Source organism: Eptatretus burgeri, chromosome 7, assembly GCF_056783735.1.
Source record: "Eptatretus burgeri isolate ZD-2024b chromosome 7, Ebu_testis_v1, whole genome shotgun sequence".
Classification (NCBI taxonomy): domain Eukaryota; kingdom Metazoa; phylum Chordata; class Myxini; order Myxiniformes; family Myxinidae; genus Eptatretus; species Eptatretus burgeri.
The window spans coordinates 46,066,933-46,094,675 of NC_140967.1; the positions used below are offsets into that span (position 1 = coordinate 46,066,933).

Consider the following 27,743-nt stretch of genomic DNA (forward strand, 5'->3'; position numbering starts at 1 on the left):
CCAATTGCTTAAAACTCGCTTTTTGCTTCATGTGCGCGGGATAAAAACCCAAAACAAAGTTTGTCTTTGCAGGATTTTCAGCCATGTCAAATAATAACTTTGTATAGTCACAGCAAACTTCTCGTTATAACCGTTGTGAGTTGTGACAAGGCGACATCATGTGGTTCATTTAACCTGTTAGAGGAAATTTGAGATGACTTGACGGATGACATTGCAGACGTGTGTAATAACAGCACCCTGCCAAGTGAAATGAGAATTTAAGAATAATGAACGCTCTGGCCCAACTACTTGGACTTGCAAACTTATCAAGAACGTTGTGCATGCAGCAGCTCAACTCTCTCCCACACGGAGACCGAAAGAATATCAAGAATTGGCCGACAGTGGCAGTTGTAAGATAACATCACTGATTGAGCCCAAAAGCAATGCAGTTACAATTCTAATGTTTCTGCTTTCAGTTTCACCTTTGTCATTACGGATACTGCAAACTTGTCAATAACAATTTCTGTTTAAATTTTTTTTAATCTGAATACCTCTTGGAAGATTCATGGAACAAATTTGTAACCAATCTGATTATATTTAGCCAAAATTGTACCTTATACATTTTGCGGTCAGCCACTGACCTCATCGAGGAAACGGAATGGAAAAATTACACAATCTGACCGAAACATCTCAAATGTTTTTGAGTAAATGTTGTAAAAATGAGGTATAAATAATGCGGGTTGGGAAATTCTCACTCATTGACAGGTGCGTACACCTGTTCTGTTCTTGCGTACGGCAGCTTGGCTGCCAGGTAGCTATCATTCCTTGGAAGTGCGGCTGTGCCGTTGATGCTGTGCCCCTCTACCAGTACACTGGTAGTCATTTCGCCGACCTCGGAAGGATGATAGGCTGAGTCAACCCCACCTGGTGGTAATTCAGCAGCGAACGGAGCTCAAACTCAGGACCCTCGGATCCCAAGTCAGCCACTCTAATCACAAAACCAACACCAGGCTGGTGGATGCATACACCTTATGGAATATAACGAACCAAGGAGACTAACCAAGAGCGAGAACTGCTTTCAATACATATCTCCTACCGATGTGATATTTTCTAAGTCCAAAAAGGGCAAAACTCTGTGAAAAATTGATGAAACGCCCTGAAACTTGAACTTGTTCTGTGACTTATCATAATAAAGCCGTGTACCAAGTTTCAGTTGAATATGTTAAAGGGTTTGGGGAAAACGTCTGAAAATCCACAGCGTGGGACGGATGGAGAGATGGACGAACAACCTATAGGTAGTCCACTCTGGTGAAACTGTGGCATAATAAGTGGCAATGTCCCAACCGACATTATTTACTACTGAACAGTCAAACCCATAGCAATGGGAGAGGGTGGAGGGAAGAAAACACACGAAGCGGCAAGAAGCACAGGCGGAGAGACCAGCACAAAGCAGGGGGGAATGAAGCAGGGGGGGATGAAGCAAGGGGGGGGATGAAGCAGGGGGGATGAAGCAAGGGGGGATGAAGCAGGGGGGATGAAGCAGGGGGGATGAAGCAGGGGGGGATGAAGCAGGGGGGATGAAGCAGGGGGGATGAAGCAGGGGGGGATGAAGCAGGGGGATGAAGCAGGGGGGATGAAGCAGGGGGGATGAAGCAGGGGGATGAAGCAGGGGGGATGAAGCAGGGGGGATGAAGCAGGGGGGATGAAGCAGGGGGGATGAAGCAGGGGGGGATGAAGCAGGGGGGATGAAGCAGGGGGGATGAAGCAGGGGGGATGAAGCAGGGGGGATGAAGCAGGGAGGGGATGAAGCAGGGGGGATGAAGCAGGGGGGATGAAGCAGGGGGGATGAAGCAGGGAGGGGATGAAGCAGGGGGGATGAAGCAGGGGGGATGAAGCAGGGGGGATGAAGCAGGGGGGATGAAGCAGGGGGAGGCATGAAGCAGGGGAGGCATGAAGCAGGGGGGATGAAGCAGGGAGATGAAGCAGGGGGGATGAAGCAGGGGTGGAATGAAGCAGGGGGGGGGAATGAAGCAGGGGGGGGATGAAGCAGGGTGGGGAATGAAGCAGGGGGGAATGAAGCGGGGGGGAATGAAGCGGGGGGGAATGAAGCGGGGGGGGAATGAAGCGGGGGGGAATGAAGCGGGGGGAATGAAGCGGGGGGAATGAAGCGGGGGGGGATGAAGCGGGGGGAATGAAGCGGGGGGAATGAAGCGGGGGGAATGAAGCGGGGGGAATGAAGCGGGGGGAATGAAGCGGGGGGAAATGAAGCAGGGGGGAAATGAAGCAGGGGGGGAATGAAGCGGGGGGAATGAAGCAGGGGGGGAATGAAGCGGGGGGGGAATGAAGCAGGGGGGGGGAATGAAGCGGGGGGGAGGCATGAAGCAAGGGGTTAAACCCAAAGCAGGGGTTTCAAGCCTCTACACTTTTATTTAAAAAATACCATTCCATCGAAAGGAGTAGTATTAAATGGAGGTACAGTATTATAGTTGTAGTTAAAGATATGTGTAATCGTTGTACGAGTTTAAATGTGAATACAGTAGTAATCCCAGTTATAAAAGGTGTTCACGTGAATACAGAATACAAAGCCAGGGTTTGTTCGTTTTTTCATTCCTTTGTAATCCTTCGTTTTTGCTAATAATCATTTGGTCTCATTGAATAAACCAAACCTCTTTCATGGACCCTTAACCACTGACTTGGCCCATTCACAAGTACACAAAAGGTATCGTCATTCATTTGGCTCCAATGTCACGTACACGAACACAGGACACACTCACCAGGTAAAAGAGTGCTAAAACGTCAAGGGAAACCGTAATAAACATCACTGAGCCTCGGAGATGTACACGAACAAAATAACTGCTGCTCCTTTCACAAACATCTGCACGCAATAGAATACGGAAATCCCCCCATCTCCTCCCTAATCCCCACCTCACCCCACGAACGTCACTTCCGACTTCCGTGTTGTTTCGGACGACTCGAACACAAATTTCAGCGAAAGGTTATTGAAACTTGAAAAGGCAAAATAAGAAATATTAATGGAATATATCAAACGTCTAAACTGCTTCATCACATATTGTGAGGTTAACAGTGATTCCGATTCCATCGATGGTGATTGCGCGGTGTATTTCCGTGTTTTATCAACCACACCCAAACTACGTGATGACGTCAGCAACACGTTTTGATTCATCGGGGTGAAGGGGAGGAGGGGATATGATCAACTGCAGACATATTTGGCTTGATCATAATGATGATGATAATAATAATAAGGGGAAAAAAAGAAATCAGGACACGTCCACTGTTTCTCCACAACATTATCAGGAGAGGAAGCGATGCAGCGATGGTGAAGCCGAGGGGTGGCCATCTTGTGGCACCCGAAAGGTGACGCTCCTCTGAATCAAGGGCTCAGATTACACAATAATAGATAAGAGGTGTATGTGTGCGTGTGTGTGTGTGTTAGTGTGTGTGTTTGTGTGTGTGTGTGTTTGTGTGTGTGTTAATGTGTGTGTGTCAGTGTGTGTGTGTGTGTGTGTGTGTGTGTGTGTGTGTGTGTGTGTGTTAATGTGTGGGTGTCAGCGTGTGTGTGTGTGTGTGTGTGTGTGTTAATGTGTGTGTGTCAGTGTGTGTGTGTGTGTGTGTGTGTGTGTGTTAATGTGTGTGTGTCAGTGTGTGTGTGTGTGTGTGTGTGTGTGTGTTAATGTGTGTGTGTCAGTGTGTGTGTGTGTGTGTGTGTGTGCGTGTTAGTGTGTGTGTGGTAGTTTGTCAGTGTGTGTGTGTGTGTGTTAATGTGTGTGTGTGTGTGTGTGTTTGTGTGTGTGTGTGTGTGTGTATGTTAGTGTGTGTGTGTGTATATGTTAGTGTGTGTGTGCGTCTGCGTGTGCACGCTATGTCCCGCACTTCAAAAGGTGGAACGGAGGAGCCCTCTCAGATCTCAAAGTTAATCTTCCTCTGTTCCAGTGAGGGATCATTGATTTGTGGACTAATTTGTGAAGTTTTCTTCTTTTCAGATCTCCCCCCCCCCCCACCGAGAGCTCTTTCAGGATCGTCCCTGAACCCCCGACTTCCTCCAACTGTACTTTGTTTGTGGTAACATATCCCGTTCCTGGGGATTGGTTTTAAAATCTCAAATAAATCACCGATCCTCACATGTTCACACAAGGTAATCCTGCAAGGTTCAAAAGTCCACTTTCTGGCAGCTAAGGTCAAACGTTTGGGTAGAACGTGCCAGTCTACGAACCTTGGGGCCTTGTACAAGTTCACGTCCTCAGGAGTTTGCAGTTCAGGGAGCTGCAAGCTATCAGCTTTTTGGGTGAGAGTTCACAAAGTTCTCCAACTCTATTGTTGTGAGAGGCACAGCACAGGTATTTTCAGCTTCTTTTAGAAGCTTTGTGAGCCATTTTAGGTAATAACCCTAAACCAGTACGTATGATATACGTTCGGCTGCCCCCATGACCCGCGTTGCTCGGGGTTTCTGCATATGCATACAGAGTATTCTGGGGAGGATTACGTCATTTTGGAAGTCACATATTTGCCAAATTCAGAGCCAAAGTACTGCTAAACTGCATGTTCGTGTTCCGATTCATGTTCCACCTTGTTCATAATATAACATTCAGTGTAAATTAATTCGTTCCTCGATCATAGACGGACAAAGTGAAGCAATTGTTCAACCCCGCTTTTTACTCCACGCGGTGAAATTGTTACCCTCGCCGAAGGAGAGAGGATTGCGTTTGGGTCCGTTTGTCTGTCTGTTTGTTTGTTTGTCTGCACAGAACTTGTGTTTTTCTCCAAAACCGCTTGTCGGATTGAGACAAAATTTTCACCAAAGGTGAGACTACTCATGTACAATGTTATAATGATAATTATGATGTCATAGGTCACGTGGTACGGCAGCCATGTTGGAACAACGGAAAAAAATTGGACCTCCATCTCTGAAACCGCACCAAGGAAAAAATTGAAACTTAGCACACGGAAAGTACTTCTTCATGGGGAATGAGTGTGATTTTTGATGACATCATAGGTGCCTTCATTATGATGTCATAATTGCATATACAGAACACTACATCTGATGAGTATGAAAATTTTTGAGGGTCATTTAGGAATAAAATGGTCAACAGAAATTTTTTTGATGATATCGGTCACGTGATTCGGCAGCCATATTGTTTTTTCTTTTAAACCTTCAAAAATCCTTCTTCTCTGGCGAAACAGATCGAGGCAAAACTTTACATATATGACCGCTTATCCATGAGGAACAAAAGGTTCACATATATGATGTCATAGGTCACATGGTTTGGCAGCCATATTGGATTTACCCTAAAAATCTTCTTCTCTAGAGGGGCTGGACAGATCAAGGGGAAACGTCACACAAATGTTCCCCAAGCCATGGGTGTAAAAGTTTGTTAAGGTATAATTGATAGGTCACATGGTTTGTCAGCCATATTGGATTGAAGAAAAATATTAAATAATGTTTTCTCTGGAACCGCTTAATCAATTGACATGAAACTTCACATTTATGATCGAGTCCTGATGGGGAATACATGTTTTAAATTTCGACTTGATCGGACGCATGGTCTGGCAGCCACAATTTTTTTTTTTTGAAATGGGTTATTTTTGTTTTATTTATTTATTTTGAATAATGCTCACTTGGCTGTGCCTGGATAGGTTTGAAGGTAGAGAAGTAGCAGCTGAAATGCAAATCCTATCCAGGTTCCTCCTGATGACTTCATCTTTGCTTTTTGCTTGTTTGGGTTCCTTCTGATGACTCCAATGCAGGACTGTACCGATTTGGTCTTCCATTTGATCTGAATTGAATTTATTTTAATCACATTCTGAATTCAATTGAATGACTAATAACAAAAACACGTCACTGGTCTTGGTCAGGTGTCCAATTAAGGCGAGGTTGCATCAAAGCGGGACGTCTTGGTACCCGGTCATCACTGCCAGCAGTTTTAGTTATGTCTCTTATTAATTACATGACACAGCAAGCAGTGCACAAAGACCATACAAAAGAAGTCCTGATGAGGGTCTGCAATCACTGATTGCTCTTTTTCTTGTTGTTTATAGGAATATGGTGGAATTTTTTTATTTAATTGTATTCACCACAGTAAAACGAATTCTTAATGCTCTTTTAATTGGTCAATTGCAAAGAACCTTCAAACACCAAGTTAACCAATAAAGGAGTTTCTTATAGTTTCACAAAGGAAGGAAAATTAGAGTACTTAAAGCTACCTATTTTCTTAACCTCCTTATTCTGCACATTAGGACTGGCATGATAGCTGAGATGTTGGTATGTACACTCACCAGAGCTGTCGAGCCTGTATTTGAATGTTGACCCAGCTTTAGAATTTCACCCTGATCTTTCACATGCAGGGTGAGGCATTAATGTGTCTATCATCCATCGGAAGGACTTCAAGCTGGAGGACTCACCTGCACCGGTCGTTCGTGTCTTTGTAAAGAGTAGATACATTATCGCTACCACTCTGGCAAATTCCAGCCACAATCAACTGCTAAGAAAGCAACAGCAAACCACCCAGCAAAACCATTGCCCAGAAACTGCTTTGGCAGAGCTGATGCTCTGTAGAGAGTATGGTACATTGATGATGATGATGATGATGATTCTGCAAATCAAAGATTGTTGATGCCAGTGTGATAAATATTTGTCCAAATCACCAGAAAATAGAATTTGACGTGAATACGTCGATGGATATGCCTCCGGCCTTGTTAGATGCCAACCCAATGTTATATATTGATCCTTTGTCATGCAACATCTTTCCTTGGCCGGTCTGAACTTTTAACAACCTACAAGACTTTCATTCGCAGCTTGATGAGCACTGCTCTCCCCTTTGGGCTGGTGCCTCTGCACCACAGCTGCCCTTCTTAATGCCATGGAAAGCAAGGCCCTCAAAATTATCGGGCTTTCCTGTGGCGAAGCTGTCTCAACCTGTTACTTTCACATTGCAGATAGGTTGGTGGCAGCCTCTACTGACTACTTTTTGGTCTTGCACCCTTTGCCATCTCTTGGCTCTGTCCCTCCCAGGTTTCTGTATGGCGTACACGATCTGCCTGTCACCCTCTTCTTGTTAACTCCCAAAATCCAGGCTCACCTCCACCTCATTTGTTCCTCTTTTCTCTCACCTTTGGAACCAACTTCCTCAGTCTGTTCAGTCCCATTCTTCCCTCCCCGTCTTTTCAACACTTTCTCAGGCCTATACTCATGATCTCTTCTTCCCCAAATGACTCCATTTCCAAACACTCCTCTTTTCCAGTTTATTGTGACTTACCCCTCTCCCTCACCTCTTTTTGTTTGTTAGTTGTCGGTTGGTTTGTTCCTTTTCTGTTTCATCTTCACCCTCCCCTTCCTCTTGTTGCTGTGTTTCATTCAGCTTGTTCACTCCCAAGTGTCCTTCTCCCCATCCCCTTGATCTCACTCTCACTTCTACTCTTCTGTTCGTTTTATCCTCTTTCTATTTTGTTCCCTTCCTTTCTCTTCTGAAAGAACAGAAGTGAGAGAGAGAGAGAGAGAGAGAGAGAGAGAGAGAGAGAGAGAGAGAGAGAGAGAGAGAGAGAGAGAGAGAGAGAGAGAGAGAGAGAGAGAGAGAGAGAGAGAGAGAGAGAGAGAGAGATAGAGAGAGAGAGAGAGAGAGAGACAGACAGACTAGACAGACAGACAGACAGACAGACAGAGTGAGAGAGTATTACATGATTCAAACTCTAGTTATGGTCTGCACAATGATTCTCAAAGTGTACATGACCTTTGACCCATTACACCCAAAATGTAATGGTTCATCTTTGTTTTACAGCTTATACTTTCACCAAGTATGGTTGAAATCCCTTTATTGGTTCATAACTTATTGCGGTAACGAAGATTTTCAATTAAATTTCATTTGACCTTAGGCTTTTTAATCCCCAAATCTAATTAGTTCATCTTTCCATTATTGCACATACTTTTACCAAGTTTGGTCAGAATCCTTTCAGCGGTTAACAAGTTATCACTGGACGGGCAACCGGAAAACACAATGCCTCTGGTGCCTCCGGCTGCGGAAGCATTAAAAACAAAACACTCAATAGCAAGTTCTTTGAGAAACGGAATGATTTAATAATCAATATTTACAAGTGCTAGCAGTTCCTAATCAATTGACATTTCATGCCAAGAGATGATTTATAAACACCTTCTTCATCTCACTCTCAAGTGCTAACCATGCTATTCTAAAACAACTAATCAGAATTGTACAACCCTGGATGCTTCATCCACTTTAACAGAATGATTGATGAGTGAGAGTGAGAAAAGGCAATATAAACCGAGGAACAACGTTGCAACAAACCATCACTTTTTAAAATCTACATCCACCATATTTCTGTTGGCATATCTAAAGTTTCACAGAGTCTCTTTCAGGCTTGACAAGGTTCCATCGCTGTACTTTCGTTGCACTGGAGATTAAAATGAGTTGGACTTGGAAAGATCTTCAACCAGATGGGCTGCATATACACTGAAAGTTTTGGACAAGTTTTCAGAATTCAACATATTATTCTCCTCTTTTCACTTTTATTCGCTAGATAAGCAGCGCGTTATGTTTTCAAGTATCCTGCACTTTGTTATTCAAATCTGTGGCCATGGACAATTGCAGGTGATGGCCGGATGAGCCCTGCTCATGAGATGTCTGATTTCCAAGTTCGTTCTCTGGACTTTCTTTTCAACCATTGTGAGGCCACATGTGATTTGATAAGAGGAAAATGTGATTCTGCAGGTCACATGACATCATTAATCAGTGGCATAGAAATTGCCATGGAATGAGAAATAAGTGCAAGATAGCAGAGTATAAAGGTGGAGCTTCAGGACAAATAGATTTTGGAAACTTCTCTCCGTGCTCACCTCAGATGGGTGAGTTACAGAACACAAATAGAGCAGTACGAGGAAAAGTCCAAACATCACAACATTTTTGAAGATGACAAGTTCCAAACAGGTCCTTGGATTATCATATTAGCTTCTAAGATCAAATTTTATGTAACTACCCATGCCTACTATTGGTTAGTGAGTGACGTATGTGTCTGCAATCATATCTACCTTTGGGAGAAAGGCAGTTCATGTGATATAAAAGGATTGTCTTCTTCATTCTAATTATAACTTTACATTCCTGCATCAGCTGGGTCCATCCAATATAAATTAATGATGCAAACCATACAAGCCTAGCTTGCTTATGCGAGGTGACCCCAAAAAGTAATGCCTTACTTGTTGAAAACGTGTGGCACAGAAACTCAAGTGTTAGCTTGTGCAAACGATCAACCCAATTGCTTTCCACGGGTTCTAACACATGACAACAGTGAGACATTGTATGCCTGGTGTTGGCTTCATGGTTAAGGTGGCTGGCTTACCATCTTAGGATCTTGAGTTTGAGCTCCTGTCGTGTCGTTAAATAACACCAGGTGGGGTCGACTCAGCCGATCATCCTTCTGAGGTCGGCAAAATGAGTACCAGCTTACTGGTAAACAGGGGCACTACATCAGCGGCACAGCCACGCTTCCAGAAAATGATGCAACCAGCAGCTACAGGCTGCATACGAGACGACGACAGTGAAACATTGGCTCATAATTTACCAGTGGTACGAGGCCGAAATAATCTTCAGAGAATCTACACCCAAATGTTCAACATGCCAACACTGGAATGAAGTCACTCCATGCAAGTCAAATTTTTTTAAACATATTCCTCCTGTGGCAGTTATGGTAACTATTTTTGTGACATTCAAGGTTTCATATTGATTGACTTTGCAGCCAGGGTTATTTCCATCATCTTATCCCATTAAATCAGGACACTACGAACCAAACTGAAGATGCACCTTCAAATAACCCGTCTCACCACTGACACGTCAGAATTCCTCTCGCATCCGGAGAGTTCCAGGCCTGAATACAAGTTTTGGGACCTCAGAAGTCAACCAAAAGATCAAAAAATAGATGCCTCCATCAACAACCCGAGATTTCAAACCTGATGGATTCAAACTACTTCCATGATTTTTGGTCCATTAAAAATAACTTCCATATATGATATTATGTAGAGCTTGCTATAAAAGATGCCGAATTAAAATGGATGCATGATGATAATAAATAGTTTAACCGTAATGGCATGTGAGGTGCAGACACCTTTGTTTTGAGCTGGTGCAAGTTCAACGATTATAATAAATACCTAATTTTAAAAAAAACAAAAAACTTTCTGGATAACGTATGTGTGTGTGTACAGTATATGCAATGCACACATATACTCCAAAAGTAATGCCCCATAATTTTTTAACAACACTATTCTTCAGCATTCTTTTATTAACCTCACCGAAGCATTCTCAGAGGGTATTGCATTTGTTTGTCTGTTTGTTTGTCTGTTTGTCCACACAGAACTTTCATGTTTTTCTCTGCAACCGCTTGTCGTATTGAGACGAATTTTTCACCATTGATGCGACTACTCATGGAGAATGTTTCAATTATAATTACTAATGCGTGCCCGTACGTGCAAACAAACAAACAAACAAAAAAAAACTTTCAAACCGCGTGCCAGAAACAACAACCACACAGGCCGTTCCTTCACTCTCGCGACAACCATACTTCCACACACAGAGTTAATTAAAATCAAGTTTACTTCCCTGTCTTTGCTTGCCATGACATTTGCTGCCATGTAACCGGCACGGCCCGTGACGTCATAGTCAGCTGGCCGCGCACCGGCCTACTCAGCAACGCGTCATGTCATTGGCTGGTAAATAAATGGCCTAATTTGGGAAGCACTTGTCCGATTAATATCAAACCTTGAAAAGGCACATCCTCAGGGCCCTAGCAATATAGCTGGCAAGTTTCAATTAGATCGGACCAGAGGTTGTCGAGAAACAGCGGTCACACACACACACACACACACACACACACACACACACACACACACACATTTCTGGAATTATAGATAGACGAGGACGTGCCCGTAAAAAAAATAAAAAATAATAATAATAATAAATATTCAAACCGCGAGCAAACAACAACACAGACCGTTTCTTCGCTCTCGCGTGCCCATACGTGCGTGGCCCAGAAGTTCACATATTATACGCAGTTACGATTGTTCGCAATTTAGTTTTAATACCCAATTATTCAATTAGCGCCAACGTATTTTACCTTTTCGCAATGTCGTGGCAAGAAAAAACAAAAAGAGAAGAGAAGAGAGAAAAAAATTTACTTCCTGGTTCAGAGCATACCAGCACTCTGACATTACCGAAATTTATGCACCATCTAATATGAAAACGATCATAACTTGGGGCATTATGTTTATCTATAAATGCGAATAAGAAATCGAGAAATTATTAGAATACACAAAGTCATCACTCTCCGGAAGCCCTACGTTGTAACCCGTAATGGGGAACGCGGCTGAGCTTCCCTTCCCCATCGGCCACGCCCACGCAACAACGTGTCTTGTCATTGGTTTGGTAAATAAATGGTCATAACTTGGGAAGCACTTGTCCAATTAATATCAAACCTTGAAAAGGCACATCCTCAGGTCCCCAGAAATATAGCTGGCAAGTTTCAATTAGATCGGACCAGTGGTTGTCGAGAAACAGCGGTCTCTCACACACATACACACACACACACACACAGATTGCTGGAATGAGATAGATAATGTCATAGGTCACGTCGTGTGGCAGCCATATTGGAAAAAACGGAACAACTTTCGACCTTCGCACCTCTGAAACCGCACCAAAGAAAAAATTTGAAACTTGGCACATGGCATGTACTCATGGGGAATGAGTGTAATTTTTTTTAATGACATCATCGGTGCCCTCATTATGATGTTATAATTGCATATGTAGAACGCCACATCTGATCACTATGAAAAATTTTGAGGGTCATCTAGGGGTAAAATTGTTTTCATTTTGTTTAAAAAAACCAAAAAAAACCTTCAAAAATCTTCTCTGAAGCGGCTGAACAGATCGAGGCCAAACTTTATGGGGAAAACAAAGCACTCCTCATCGAGAATGAGTGTGGTATTTTTATGACATCATAGGTGCTTACCATCGTTATGACGTCATCATTGCACATGTAGAACGCTACATCCGATCAGTGTAAAAATTTCTGAGGGTCATCAAGGGATAAAATGGTCCACAAATTTTTGGATGACGTCATTTGTCACGTGATTCGGCAGATATATATATATATATATATATATATATATATATATATATATATATATACATATATATATATATATATATATATATATATATATATACATATACATATACATATATCTTCTTCTTTCGGCTGCTCCCGATGGGGGTCGCCACAGCGGATCATCCGGTATGATCTGCATAATGATTTGGCACAGGTTTTACGCCGGATGCCTTTCCTGACGCAACCCTGGTCGCCTCTTATGACACAGGGATCTGGTACACCTATTCTAACCGGGGTATGCACCGGCCCAGTACACTGGTACTCATTTTGCCGACTTCGGAAGGATGACAGGCTGAGTCAACCTCCTGGTGTATTAATGCAGTGGCCCAACGGGGCTTGAACTCAGGACCTTTTGGATCCCAAGTCGCTGCCCTAACCACTGCACCAACACCATGCTTAATATGTGTGTGTGTGTGTGTATATATATATATATATATATATATATATATATATATATATATATATATATATATATATATATATATATATATATATATATATATATATATATATACATATATATACATATATATATATATATATATATATATACATATATATACATATATATATATATATATATATATATATATATATATACATATACATATATATATATATACATATATATATATATATATATGTATATATATATATATATATACATATACATATATACATATACATATATATATATATATATATATATATATATATACATATACATATATACATATACATATATATATATATATATATATATATATATACATATACATATATACATATATATATATATATATATATATACATATACATATATATATATATATATATATATATATATATATATATATATATGTGCTAAGCGGATATGGGCTAAGCGGATAAAATCCGCAGGAGTTGAACATGCCAAAATGCACGACTGCCCTCACAGTAGCAGGCCACAATCAGCACGGACGGATGTCAATGTTGAATAGGTGAACAACATCATTATGGCAGACAGACGTGCAAGTGTTACAGAACCGACACTCCAACTGGGCATTGGTGAAGCAAGCATGTTCAGAATAGTGAAACAGTCGGGTTATGCAAAGGTCTGCACTCGGTGGGTTCTTTGACAATTGACAGACACACACAAGGAGCAGCTCAAAACTATTTGTTCGGAACTGCTTGCACGGTTTGATGAAGGACAGCAATTTCTGGCATGCATCGTGATGGGAGACACCACTTGTATTCAGGGACGAAGAGACAGTCGATGGAGTGACATCATGCAAATTCTTCACAGAAAAAGAAGTTCGAGGCTGTACCCTCCACTGGTAAGGTCATGACGACAGTTTTTTGGGACATCATGCCAAAATGAGCCACCATCAATTCAGAGGCGTACATCAACACGTTGCTGAATTTTCTTGCACGTCTGTGCAGCGTTCGACCACACAGGCGCATGCAGAACGTTTTACTGCAACATGACAACGCTCGAACCCACATCAGTCTGTGAACCATGGAAAAGATTGCCAAGATCGGGTGGACTGTGCTACCCCATCCTCTATACAGTCCATTCGTGGGACAAAATTTGCGGACGACTCCCCCCTTGTGAAGGCTATGAAATGGCGGCTGAAGGCCGCAGGACAGGACTTTTAGCACGAAGGCGTACGTATAGACTCTTGTTCCAAGATGGCACAAGGCGGTTGAGCATGACGGTGATTATGTCGAGAAATAGGGTTATGTTCCTCGATAATGTACCGATACATTGTACAAGTAACAATGTTGTAGAATAAATACAGTGTTGTAAAAAACATTGGGGGCATTGCATTTTGGATTGACGTGTGTGTGTGTGTGTGTGTGTGTGTGTGTGTGTGTGTGTGTGTGTGTGTGTGTGTGTGTGTGTGTATACACATACATACATCCAAAAATGTTGCGTAAAATTTTTGAGAAACCAATTTTTTTATATTTACAACGAAGGCATTGCTTTGGGGATATCCCTCCTGTGGACATAGCTGCCGAAAATATCGACATTAAATAAAAAGAACACTACAGAATCCCCTGCCACACCTTTAAATGTGAGTTTGGGGGGTCAAAGTTCACATTCATGTTTAGCTAACATACCAAAAAAGGATAAGAAAACTAAGTTAATACCATGATTGATATATTTCAAAATGATACACAATGAATGTAGTTATCCACCATTTGATTACAGTTAACCTTCATGATATTTTTGGCTCCTGTACTCACGTACCACAATAATTTACTGCAGTTTACATGAAGTTAAAATTGTGAAACGTAAATGAAACCCGTATCAATGCCTCACCTTGTCGACATCTTACTTGTGTGCATTAATTAGTGTGGAAAGAACAGACGGTTGGGAGAACAGGTAAAATATGTGTTTCCCCTCTGCTGGCATACCAAATTTGATCCTTCAAAAAGGGTTCAAAATAACTTTGCCAGATCAGGATCTAAAGGTGTTGTTACCTCTGCCACTGAAGGTAGACGGAGGTCATGTTTACACCCCCGTTTGTGTGCATATCGCAAAAAAGTTAAGGATGGATTCGGATGAAACTTGGTGGACAGGTTGGGTGTGTGACCACGATGACTAGAATCAATTTCGGTGAAGATCTGAATCCGGATCTGGATATGATAATTTTTAAAAAGTGATTCTTCACTATTGCATGATAGGGCGAAAAACGATATACAACATGATATTGCGTTTTGGTGTGACAGTGACTTCATAGAGAACAGCACACCTGAGCATAAGCTGCAGTGATTTCTACAATGCATACATTTTGATTTCACTAGATAACACAAGGGAGAGGTTATACGGCAGTCAAGTACAGAGGCATGCTGTAGCTATATCCGTATTCTGATCCTCAATAGGCGGACATATGCTCTAAAAGGTGAGAATACACCCTGCATTGAACTGGAGAACCTCTGCCTTTGTTGAAGACAATGGCAAAGGCAGTAAGAGGAACGAACGAAATGAACAATGCAATATTGGCATTCATATGAATGCCAATATTTGCCACGCTGTCTGAAAGTTTTCTCGTAAGTACGACTAAAATAAAAAGAAATGCAGCTTGCAGCTATGATCTGACCCATACCAAACATTTCCATTGTTAAAATGTGCATATGTTCATACAATGTAGGATTAAATGTGCGAGTGGATGTGATTCTTCTTCTTCTTCTTCTTCTTCTTCCTCTTTGCCCGATTTCCACTCCAAACGTCTTGTCACATTCCAAAGGATTACCATACCACTTCAATCTACATCTTTTAAAGTCCCCGTTGTCGTGGTCACCAAGACAAAAGGCCCTGAACTCGTTCCCATGGTGATGTCTCCACCAGACATTCCCATGACGGGAGAGGCCGGTGGTCGAGCACCATACAGAGCGAGTATACCTCCCTGTTCCAAAGCCATCTCTGGCACAGCAAAAGCCTCCAAGTTCTTCTGCCCATCCGAGGAGTAGGAATTGTTACAACCACGGCAGACACAGCCCTGCAGACAAAATCATGGAGCCAATCAGACCGGGACATATTTCTGCATATGCAATAAACATGACCCCATGACCTATACAAAGGAGCAACAGAGTGGAACCCACAACATTTATCATTATGGGCAATTTCAATGACTTAGATGCAGGATTATTAATGGAGCAAACTTTGTTGTCACAAATGGCTAACAAAGCTCCTCAGGGTCCATCTGTTTTGTACAAGATTTTCACCAATTTAAGTGATAGCTATCATGATATACATACAATATATCTGTTCTTATATCAATGGCTGATCATTCAGTCATCACTTTTCATCCTCATCAATCAATACTGCTTTGTTAAGCCTTGCAAGATTTCATTATAGTCTTTTCGTGACTGTTCTGTTAGCAGTTTTGGGCAATGGATAATGCAGATGGATTGTTCTATACTAGGTCAGTGTGCTAATCCCAGTAGTATGGTTCAATAATTTCCTGAGCTCATTAATACTCAGTATAAAGAGAATTTTGATCTGACATTAATATTGTTCAAATCTCGGATCAATGCCAAACCATGGATTACGAATGCTTCATGCAGGTTCATAATACAGCGTGATGCTATTTTTAAATGGGGAGATGATGAATGCTGCAGTCTGCATAACAAAGTGTAAAGAACAATAAAGTTTGTGAAAACTAGTTTTTATACGATAAAGATGAAATACTTGCAACAAAGAGAACCAGGGAAATGGTATCAACAAATCCATCATTTAACTGGACTTCAGAAGTAATTGTTTGTCTTCCTAAAAGTAATCAATTGTTCTTTGAAGTTACGAATGGAATTTATTGACACATTGCCCAAATTTGCTGACTCGTATCCTCTGAATATATTTGTGCTAACACTTTATTTGCCAGCATTACCTCCCCAATCATTGAACGACGTCTGGTGTTTACACGTTTAAGCCAACTTAACACATCCAAAGCCAGCCATCCAGCTGACTGTCCCACACAAGTTGAGGAATTTGCACACGAGATGTTGGAACCACTTACTAAACAAGAAAAAAAGCGCAATCAGAGATTGCAGACCCTCGCCAGGACTGCTTTGGTGTGGTGCATTTTGTGTGGTGCATTTTGTGTATACAGGTGTGTTACGTAATAAAACAAGACACATAACTAGAACTACCACTTTATAACTGCTGGCAGTGATGAGCTGGTACCAAGACGTCATGCTTTGATGCAACCCCGCTTTGATCGGACACCTGACCCTGACCCATGACCCTTTAAAATTATTACTCATTATTCAATTGAATTTAGAATGGGGTTAAATTAAATTAAATTCAAATCAAATGTAACACCAAATAGGTACAGTCCTGCATTGGAGTCATCAGAAGGAACCCAAACAAGGAAAAAGCAAAGATGAAGTCATCAGGAAGAACCTGGATAGGATTCACATTTCAGCTGCTACTCCTCTACCCTCAAACTCATCCAGGCACAGCCAAGTGAGCATTATTCAACATTCAAAAAATAATTTAAAAAAACAAACCCCAAAAGGAACCCAGATCAAAAAAATTAATAATTCGGGCTGCCAGACCATGCATCTGATGAAGTTGAAATTTAAAACATGTATTCCCCATCACTACAAGATCATAAATGTGAAGTTTCACGTCGTTTGATTAAGCGGTTCCAGAGAAAACATTATTTCATATTTTTCTTCAATCAAATATGGCTGCCAAACCATGTGACCTATCAATTATTCCTTAACAAACTTGTACACCCATGGTTTGGGGAACATTTGTGTGAAGTTTCCCCTCGATTTGTCCATCCGTTCTGGAGAAGATTTTTTTTATTGGTTTTAGGGTAAATCCTACATGGCTGCCAAACCATATGACCTATGATATCATGTGTGTGACCATTTTGTTCCTCATGGATAGGCGGTCTTATGTGTAAAGTTTATCCTCGATCTTATCAGCCACTTCAGAGAAGAAGGTTTTTGAAGATTAAAAAAAACAACAATATGGCTGCCGAATCACGTGACCGATGACATCAATTTTTTTCTGTGGACCATTTTGTCCCTAAATAACCCTCAAAAATTTTCATACTGATCAGATGTGGCCTTCTACATCTGCAATCTTGACGTCATAAGGAAGGCACGTATGACGTCATCAATGATCGATCAACTCTGTCCGATCTCTATCACACCTGTTAGTGCACGAGTATTTGAGGGGTTTCTTGCCAATTGGGTGCTGAGAGATACACAACATGGCAATGATCACCAACAGTATGGCAACATGAAGGGCATTTCAGCTGTGCACAATCATGTGAGTTTGCTGGACAGTTTTCATAGATGTGTTGATAAACCTGGCAATTATGCAAACTTATGCACCATTGACTTTAGTCAACCCTTTGATAATGTCCATCGTACTATTGAAATGCTGATCCAACTTGATGTTGACCGCACAGTCTTGCCATCAATCTGCAGTTTTGTTTTTCTTTATCACATCAAACACAAACCATTCAATACCAGGGATCAACATCAACTTCTCTTGACATCACGTGGGGTACAAAACGAGGTCCTCATATTTTCTTGGCAATGGTTAACGATGCAGCCATTACTTCAGCTAATTGCTGGAGATGTTGATGATCTTAGCCTTGTTGATGTTGTACCAAAGACACAAAACTTTCACATTTACAGTCTCATATTGATTCTCTTGTTGATTCGTGTTGTGATAACGATATCAAGTTGAACCTGAATCCTGTGGTGAGGCTGTTGCTTTAAAATAACTTGCATTCTCCTCCTGGAAGCCAAATCCAACCGAAGGGAACCTCATATCATTCCACAAAGCCCGCAACAAGTGGGTATCTACCCTCGGAAGAGCCAGAAAAGAACATCTGTCAAATCTCAAGAATTAACTTTCAAACTCATCTCCCTCCTCTAAAACCTGGTGGTGTCTTGTCAAGTCTGTCTCTAGTGTATATTTTACTTCCAACACTTCCCTCACTTCAAATGGCACTACAGCCGACTCTGCTTGTGAGAAGGCCAAGTGCCTCAATTCTGTGTTTGCTTCAAAATATTTTGTCCCCAACCACTCCCTCTCCGTACCATCCTTCCCAGTCATACCCAACTGCTCCTGGGATTGCGTCTTTTGCACCTGAAAAGGTGGAAAAGTTTCTGGCAACCCTCGACTCTGACTGCAACTGGATCAGCTCATGTGTCCTAAAAACCTGCTCTGCTGCTCTTGCACTTCCTCTCTCTTCACCCTGTCATTTACCATAGGTCACGTTCCATCTGCTTGGAAATCATCACAGCATTACATGAAAAGGTACAAAAACGGATCCCCTTCAATACGGACCAATTAGCTTGCTTCCAATCAACAGCAAGGTCATGGAATCCATCATCACAGTTGACATAAAATCATTCGTTTTCTCCAACAGCCTCATCTCAGATCAATTTGGATTCAGACATGGTCACTCTACCTCGGACATGCTGTTTCTACTCTCCCAGCAATGGTGGAGGGCCTCAATGTCAGGCATGAGATTACGACCATCGCTCTGGACATAGCTCGATCTTTTGATAAAGTCTGGCATCCTGCCTTGCTCTTCAAACTGTCTGCCAATGGAATCCAAGGCCAACTCCACTCTTGGATAACTGACTTCATCCACTCTCGTAGCCAACATGTGGCTATCAACAAAACACTTTCATCTCACCCTGTCAAGGATGGAATACCACAAGGCAGTGTTATAAGCCCAATATTATTCATAATCTTCATCAACGATCTCAGTGTCTGTCTCTGTCTCTGTCTCTGTCTCTGTCTCTGTCTCTGTCTCTGTCTCTGTCTCTGTCTCTGTCTCTGTCTCTGTCTCTGTCTCTGTCTCTGTCTCTCTCTCTCCTGATGACTCCACTCTCTGCCATGAGATCCCCCAACCATTTGATAAATCAGGTCAGGTATGGGAGCGTGCACCGGAGCAGCACGTTACTACATCCACTTTCTGCCGGTACTCCAGGGGCCTCCGTCTGATCATTTCCCAGGTAGATGCCTGGCCCATCCCCATCTTCTTGAAATGCTGACCAACCTGCTGCAACCACGAGGAATAGGGTCGGCCCATTGACCTCCTCCACTCATGAGAATCCCTCGCTGAGAAAATCTGGTAAGCAGGATCAGGTCAGGTAAGGTATTGGAGCAGGCGCCGGAACAGTGCTTCACTTCGTCCACTTTCCACCAGTAATTCAGGGGCCTCAGTCTGGTCATCCCCCAGGCAGATGCCTAACCCATCCCCATCTCCTTGAGATGCTGATCAACCTGCTGTAACCACGAGGCATGTGGTCGGCCCATTGGCCTCCTCCACTCACGAGGCTCCCTCATTGAGAGAATCTGGTGAGCAGGATCAGCATTTGGAAAATGAGCCACATGTCCATATAGCCACGGCTGATGCTTCTGGACTGTTCAGGTAACAAATCTCATCTGAGTATGTCTCAGCAACCGCTCGTTAGGCACAAAGTCTGACCAGCGACAGCCAAGGATTCTCCGAAGAGACCTGGTACTGAAGGAGTTAAGTCTCCAACTCAGATCTCTGATCAGAGTCCAAGTTTCACATCCGTTGAGCAAGACTGGAAGTACCAAGGACTTAAAGACTAGGACATTTGTCGTCCTGCATAGGTACCGACAAATGCCACACCCCATGATCCAGTGAATCCAAGACTCCCCAGGCATGAACAAGACATCTATTGACCTTTGGCTCACAGCCAGCAGAGACATGAACATCACTGCCAAAGTAAGTGAATCTCTCCGTGACCTCAAAATCCTCACCACAAACAGGTACAGACAACATAGCAGTATCCAAGATGTTATTGAAAGCCTTGATCTGAGTTTTGACCCAGGAAACACGTAATCCCAGCGGCTCCGACTCCTCATTCAGCACTTCGAGGACCCCCAAAAGGATATCCAGTATCGCCACAAAGATGACTGAATCATCCACATAATCAAGGTCAGAGATCTTAGCATTCCCAAGGGATGCGCCGCAGCTTCATTTCTCCGACATCTTCCCCAGAATCCAGTCCATGCAAGCCTTGAAGAGTGTGGTGGCCAATACACACCCCTGATGAACTCCAGTAACAACTGGAAATAAGTCAGAGATGGTATCACCACACCTCACAGCACTCAGTACCAGAATATAGTTCAGACATCAGATTGATCAGTTTTGTTGGCACCCCACGAAGACCGTGAATCCTCCAGTGGTCATCCTGATTCACTGAATCGAAGACTTTGCGGAGGCTGCGAGCAGCTCCTGCTGAAACTCTCATCTGTGTTCGGTGTATACATATGCACATCATTTTGTTTCGCGATGCGATCAAAGATGGCTGACTGGTGGCCAATTTAGTTGTAAAAAAAACACCTGATGTTGAACATGTCCTCAACCATTTCTCAAACATGCATTTATCGATGTTGTTCGAACTTGGCACACAGATAATGAATGATGGTTCACATATGGACGTCATTTTTTTCCGAGATCAGATCCAAGATGGCCGACTAGCGGCCATTTTGTTACTTAAATGTGTCCCCAACCATTTCTCAGACATGCATTGTCCGATTTTGCTCAAACTTGGCACAAACACAGTACATGACCATTGGAAAGAGCATATTCAAATTTACAAAAGTGTCAAATATCAAAGTGGTATAATGTTTCTATCAATATTTTTAAAATATTTGAATTATTGATGTTCTGCCAGTGCTGTGCACGTTGTGTGTGCTATTTAATGAACAGTCCTTTTACATGTAGTGCATATGTGTAGTACATGTATATACAATGTACAGTAATACCTTGACATACGAATGCACTAACTTACGAGTATTCCGAGTTACGAGCCATTGCTCGGACGATTTTTTGCTTTGTGTTACGAGTCTAGATCCGAGTTACGAGTGGAGCGAGCTTTGAGACGCGCGCAGCCAAGCAAGCGAACACCCGCATCTCCCGCCTTTTCACGCATCTCCCGCCACTTTTTTTTTTGCAAGATATGTTTTATAGGCACAATGGATAGTTTACAAGATATGTTCCACCATGGATAATCTTTGCAAGATATGTTCCACCATGGATAGGTTTTTATTGAAACGCCCTGCAGATCAGAGTCAAAAAAGCGTGTCGAAAAAGCAAAAAATCAATGAAAAAGATGCAAACGTCACTGATGAAGTTGAAAACATCACCGACGAAGATTAAGTGTAAGTGAAAAATAATAATGCAGCATTTAAGTTTAGCGATAAGTGAAGTGAAAAAACAAATGAAAAAAATTGTAGCAATTAAGTGTAACGGCAAAGGGAATAAAAAAAAAATGTAAAAAAATATTGTAGCAATTAAGTTTAGCGATAAAGTGAATTAAAAAAAAATTGTATCAATTCCGTTTAGCGATAAAGTGTGATGAGACCTTCAAATCTCCTCCACCACCACCTCCACCACTGCCGCCACCACTGCCGCCTCCACCAGAATCTTCCGTAAGCCAAAGTCGTCTCATCTCCAAGGTAAATACACTTTATAAAACCAGTTTATTTATTTATATTCTATTGTATTATCTTTGTATTATGTTTTGTATTAATTATTTATTATTTATAAATACATTTCTCATTTTTAAAACTACGTAACAAAGAAATTAGGATGTTTTGGGGGGGGGGGGGCTGGAACTGATTAATGGTATTTTAATTAATTTCAATTGGGAAAATTGTTTTGATATACGAGCAAACCGAGTTACGAGCTCGGTCACAGAATGAATTAAACTCGTATGTCAAGGTATTACTTACTGTACATACATATCATCTGCTATTAGGATACCATGAACACAATACTTTGAAATTTGAATTTGTAATTCTTTGTTTCTCATTTGTAAATAGAAAGAGCTTAACTCATATGGCTGGGGCTAAAAATATAACTCAGGAACAGTGGCTGATCTGCTGATGTCAGCAGTGTATATAGTTACATTCAAGGGAGGACATTTGTTGGGTTCCTTTGGTCCATGTGATGAAAGTTATTGATGCTCCCCTAACGTCAACTGGGAGGCAGTACAAGCTCGCACCTGACTTGGAAAAGCAGATCAAGGACCTATTCAAATCATTTACGTGAAATGTTTTATTACATTGTTGTTGCAGTATGTGATATATTTTTGTATTATTAATTTGAATCATAGAACTAATCATTCATGATTACCATGGTGCCCACACCATGCACACACTTCATGTATTCACGACTGTGTTAACAACAGTTTTTTAAAAAAATAGAAAATATATATATTTTAAATATAGCACTTTGATATTCGACACTTTTGTAAACCTGAATATGCTCTTTCTAATGGTGAACAATTTGAAGTGGTATACCTTGTCATATATTTGCAATCCTCACCTGAATTTTGGGGAAAAATGAAAATTTTCAATTTTTGAGGGATCATGACTGTATTATATATGAGTGATTAAGAAAAGTAAACATGTATTTGAATACTACTACCATACAGTTATTACATGAAAAAAATTTCAAGCTTCTGGAATGGGTCAATAAAAATATATGGGGTCTCAAAGTTGGGTCTTCATACAAAAGCAACATTTTTTTTCTGGATTTCAACTGATCAGGTCATAAAATTTAAGAGAGGTATTCTCAGTTTTATGTTTGTTTCTTACAGAGCAGTCATAGAAGAATAATCTCTGAAAATTTCAAGGCTCGAGCATTAATATTTAAAAAGTTGTGGGAGTTTAAAAGTAGCCGTTCATTTTGTGATGCTCGCAACGACCAAAAAAATAGGGCCACAACCACATTTTCAACCCTCAATATCTCGGAGTTGACTGCATCTATGGACCTAAAATTTTACACAGCTTCATTTTGATACCTGGGAACTATTTTATGAAAGTTTAAAGTAAATCTGAGGGGGTCAACTGGGAACATTTTCTTAAATTTGGTGATTTCAGATGGAATGACTCAGAGGCAAATGTCAGTGTATGGGCCACAAATGGGAAGGACTGGAGTGGAGAAGCAGGAATTCAGGTACCCACTGGAGAGGATGATGGGAAGGTGGAGCTGGAGGTGATGCTGTGCATTATGGAGGACTTTATAACGTGCATGTGAGAGTAGCAGAGCCGGGTGAAGAGGAATGGGTTGGCAAATTTTGTTGTGGAAGGTTGGGGAAGAGGGTCGAGAGCTGCTGGAGTTGTTGGTGAGGAATGGGATGGCCATAGCTGGTTCATTCTTTCAAAAGCAGGAAAGCCAAAAGATTACCTATAGGAGTGGACAGCATAGAACAGAACTGGATTTGGTGGTGGTAAGGAAGTGACAGTTGAGGAGGGTTAAGGAATGCAAGGCAGTGGCGGAAGAGCATGTTACCACTCAGCACAAGCTTCTGGTGTTTGTGGTATGGATGAAGAAAAGGAGGGAGGTTAAGAGCAGAGGTTGGAAGATTATAAGGTGGGGGAAGTGTCGGGACAATATCGGTGTAGAGGACAAGGAGAGGACGAAGCCAAGGTATGATCAACTTCGCGAAAAAGTAGAAGGTTTGGAGAAGGAGTGGAAGAAGTATGGAGAGGCGTTCAGGGTAATTGCCGTGTGGAAGGTCAGGTCAGGAAAGGGTGCATCGTCGAGGGACAAAAACCAGGTATGGTGGACGGAGAATGGAGCGAAGGCAGTTGGTGAAAAGGAGGAGGTTTGGAAGTGGAAACAGAAGATCAAGGATAAGGGGAGGCAACTGGATGCAGGGTTGCTGCACCTGTATGGGCAGAAAAAGAAAGCAAGGAGAGCTGTGGATAAGGTGATAAATTATATGGAAGAGGAGTACAACAAAATGGAAGAGGATGGTGGGAGGAATATCTATAAATCGGCTTGTGATAGGGATGAGGATAGTACGGACATGAAAGAGGGGGGGGGGTTGAGAGGGGTGGCTGGTGTTTAAGGATGGTGGTGGGAGGCTAATAACAGAAAGGGTGGCAGTATTGAAGGTATGGGAAAGATATTTGAAGGAGCTATTGAACCAGGAAGGAAGCAACAGGGAGCTGGAGCTACAGTGTTATGTGGAGGGGAAAGTGAAGCTGGTGGACATCACGGAGTCAGAGGTGCGGACAGTATTGAAGAGGATGAAGAAGGGAAGAGCGCCAGGCATTGATGAGGTGTGTACAGAGATGATAATTGCAGTGGGAAAAGTCTGATTCAGTTGGACGAAAAGGCTATTAAATGTATGTTTGAGAGAGGGTTCAATTCTGGAGGCTTGGAGGACAGTGTTAATTGTGCCGATAAGGAAGGGGAAGGGAGATGTTAAAGAACCAGGGAAGTACAAGGGCATTAAACTCCTAAGTCATGTCATGAAGGTGCTGGAGAGGATTCTGGGCAGGAGTATAAGGAAGAGTGTGGAAATGGAGATCTGAGAAGAGTAGCAGGGGTTTAGAAAGGGTAGAGGGACAACGGATGGGATGTTCACACTGAGACAGCTGGTGTAGAAGAGGATGGAGGTGCAAGGTGAAATGGCAATGGGATTTGTGGACCTGGAGAAGGCCTACGACACTGTCCTGAGAGAAATGGTGATGGCGAAACTGAGATGGATGGGAGTGCCGGAAGCAGAAGTTGGGTTTGTGGAAGGGATGGATGTACAAGGCAACGAAGGGAAGAGTTTGTTTTGTCCCAGGATGTCTTAGGAGTTCAGTGTGAACATGGGTTTGAGGCAGGGAAGCTCTCTGATCCCACTCATGTTTATCATGGTGATGGAACTGGCAAGGAGGAAGGTAAACATGAGGGATATTCTGGGGGGGATGTTGTATGTGGACAATCTGGCTGTTGTGGTGGAGAGTAGGTGGGAGATGCAGGAAGTACTGGGGGTGTGGAAGAAGGCATTTGAGAAACACAGACTGAAGATGAGTATGGAGAAGACTGAGGAGATGTGGATTGGGCAGGAGAATTTTTTTAAATGAATATCAGGTTAGAGGAGTAGATCAGGCAGGGAAATAGATTTGAGTATCTGGGAAGAACAGTGACTGGGGATGGTAAGTCTGAGGCAGAGGTACGGAGGAGCATTCAGGTGGGTGTGAATGTCGTCTTAAATAGTTATCACTGTTCCATGAGGTTGTATGTTGTATAAAAAAACAAAGAAAAAAGAAAAGATAATTCCTTTACAGAAGGCATTACATTTTTGAGCGCTATCAACACTTACCAAACATAGCCCAATAATGTAATATTTTCATCATTAATGGTATTATCAAAACAAAAGTGATATACAACTTCCTTTCACTATGTACTCGTACGTGAAAATAAACATTTTCGTCACAATACCTCCAATCTTCGTTAAGAATATCAACAAAAGCCTAATCAAATATGAAGCTCTGTTGGATATGGTTCACATTTAATAAGCAAACAAAAACAAAAACCTAGCCTCATGGGGGGGGGGGGACTCTGACAAACTATAACAAGGTCCTGTTCTGAACTGTTATACCAACAGATGTAACATGGTACCTGGCAGGCTGTACGGTTGGAGTAGCAGGGACATCTCTGTCCACGGCATGTCAGGACACTGGGTTGGGGTGTCGCCCGCCCGCACTTACAGCCACGCCGGCCACCCTTCCTCAATCCCGTACTCTCTGTTAAACTCACTCCAACTCCAGGTCCACTCCCCTGAGCAATACCTTGCCCAGGTCTTGTACCCATGATCGATCCAGCATTAGATCCGATTAAAGATCCAGATTTGCATCCAGATTTTAATGCAGACTTGGAACCAGTCTTTGCCCCCAAACCCAGCCCCAAGGAAGGTCCCTGAATCGGTCCTGAACAGGATTTGATACTGCATCCAGTTTTTGTTGAAGCGCCAACTCCAGTCTTTGATCCACCATACAGTGCTCCAGGTGTGAGGGCAGGGTTTGGGCTTGTGGGACCAAACGTCGCTGGAGCAATAAAAGAAAAAATAGGCAGAGAAGAAAAAAAACAACTGGTTATAATGTTGTACAGAAGAAAGAAAACAGTGAATGATTTGCAGAATGATAGAGTTGAGCAAATATATTGCCTTAAAACATAAACTCTCCAGTTGGAAACATCTACATATTATGTCTGCAATAAAAATGGAAGCAAATTTAAAGCCCCTATCCCTGGTACTGCATATGCAAAGATACCCCTTCTCACCTCACTTCTTACTTTCCCTTCTCTCACCACTTGTACCCAACGCCATCACTCTCCATTCTTTCCCTTCTCCCCCCCACCATCTCTTATTTTGTATTTCAGTTTCTCAAAATCTCCCTCATTCCCAGCTCCTTTTTGCAGACATGCGAGTGAGGAGAGCAGCTCGAAAGAATGTCATCAGTAAAGATATGAAGAGGTAATCAAAATAAAGACCAATTAAAACTGGTAAACCAGTAATTCCGGGCTTCAAGGCATGCCTCCATTTTAACAAATTTCAACACCATCACCCTGTCACATGATATGGGTTTTCCGAGTTAGAAAGTTATTTCAAGTCTGCAATGGGGTCCAGCTTCGGGGTCCATCATGTTATATCAATGAAGGATTGAAAAGCCCATTGCAATACATGATAGAGAAAGAAACTTCACATTGGACAAATCGAGGCTGGACAAATTTTCAAGTCCCCAAAAAAGTCCAATAACTCCACATTTGCATATTAATGTAAATGGCGAACTTGTAGAAGGTTAAAATATCTTCCAGAATGTGTGGTCACTTTTTGTCTATCTTCTTTGGTTTTCATTTTACAACATGTCAAAAATGGGTGATTTTCAACTTTGGGGGGCTCTGGGGCCTCACTGGGGTAAAATACAGACATAGTGTAAACATATTTGGAGTCCCCTCTTTAAGGCCTATCAGAATCTGTCATTAAATTTTTTCAACTCTCATTTGCATATTTGGCATATTTAATGAGGCGAATCGGCATCATTTTAATCATACAAATTATGCAACGATTTCGACGAAATTAACAACTTAACATTCCAATGGAACCTCGCAAATGTGTGCAAAAGTTTGAGGCTTTCGTGTTATCCCTTCTGGAGAAGATGTTTTTAGGTTTTGGAGAAAATCCAATATGGCCGCCATACCACGTGACCTACGTCATCAAAATTTTCAAAGTATAAACTTCAGGTGGAGAGTTATTAAATGGATAAGTTTCATTGAATTTCATCCAAGCGTTGTTTTTAT

General features: G+C 42.0%; 2 protein-coding genes and 1 long non-coding RNA gene across 8 annotated transcripts in view; all 3 read right to left on the bottom strand.

Annotated features, from left to right (window-relative positions):
- Nucleotides 1-2,903, bottom strand: part of LOC147023170 (uncharacterized) — a 45,923-nt gene extending 43,020 nt beyond the window's left edge. For both annotated transcript variants that reach the window (XM_085888334.1, XM_085888335.1), the window contains exon 1: nt 2,754-2,903. In XM_085888334.1, coding sequence (XP_085744460.1) covers nt 2,754-2,798 — 45 coding nt within the window. In that variant the 5' untranslated portion in view covers nt 2,799-2,903. The remainder of the gene's footprint in view (nt 1-2,753) is intronic.
- A 5,138-nt stretch (nt 2,904-8,041) lies between these two features.
- Nucleotides 8,042-12,627, bottom strand: LOC147023172 (uncharacterized). Its single transcript, XR_015060058.1, has 2 exons — nt 9,340-12,627; nt 8,042-8,708 (listed from the first exon to the last, which is right to left on the bottom strand). It is a non-coding gene; the product is annotated as an uncharacterized LOC147023172 (long non-coding RNA).
- Nucleotides 12,628-13,977: 1,350 nt separating this feature from the next.
- Nucleotides 13,978-27,743, bottom strand: part of LOC147023173 (uncharacterized) — a 96,378-nt gene continuing 82,612 nt past the window's right edge. For all 5 annotated transcript variants that reach the window (XM_085888326.1, XM_085888330.1, XM_085888327.1 and 2 more), the window contains 2 exons: nt 26,067-26,491; nt 13,978-15,641 (listed from right to left, as the gene is read on the bottom strand). In XM_085888326.1, coding sequence (XP_085744452.1) covers nt 15,405-15,641; nt 26,067-26,491 — 662 coding nt within the window. In that variant the 3' untranslated portion in view covers nt 13,978-15,404. The remainder of the gene's footprint in view (nt 15,642-26,066; nt 26,492-27,743) is intronic.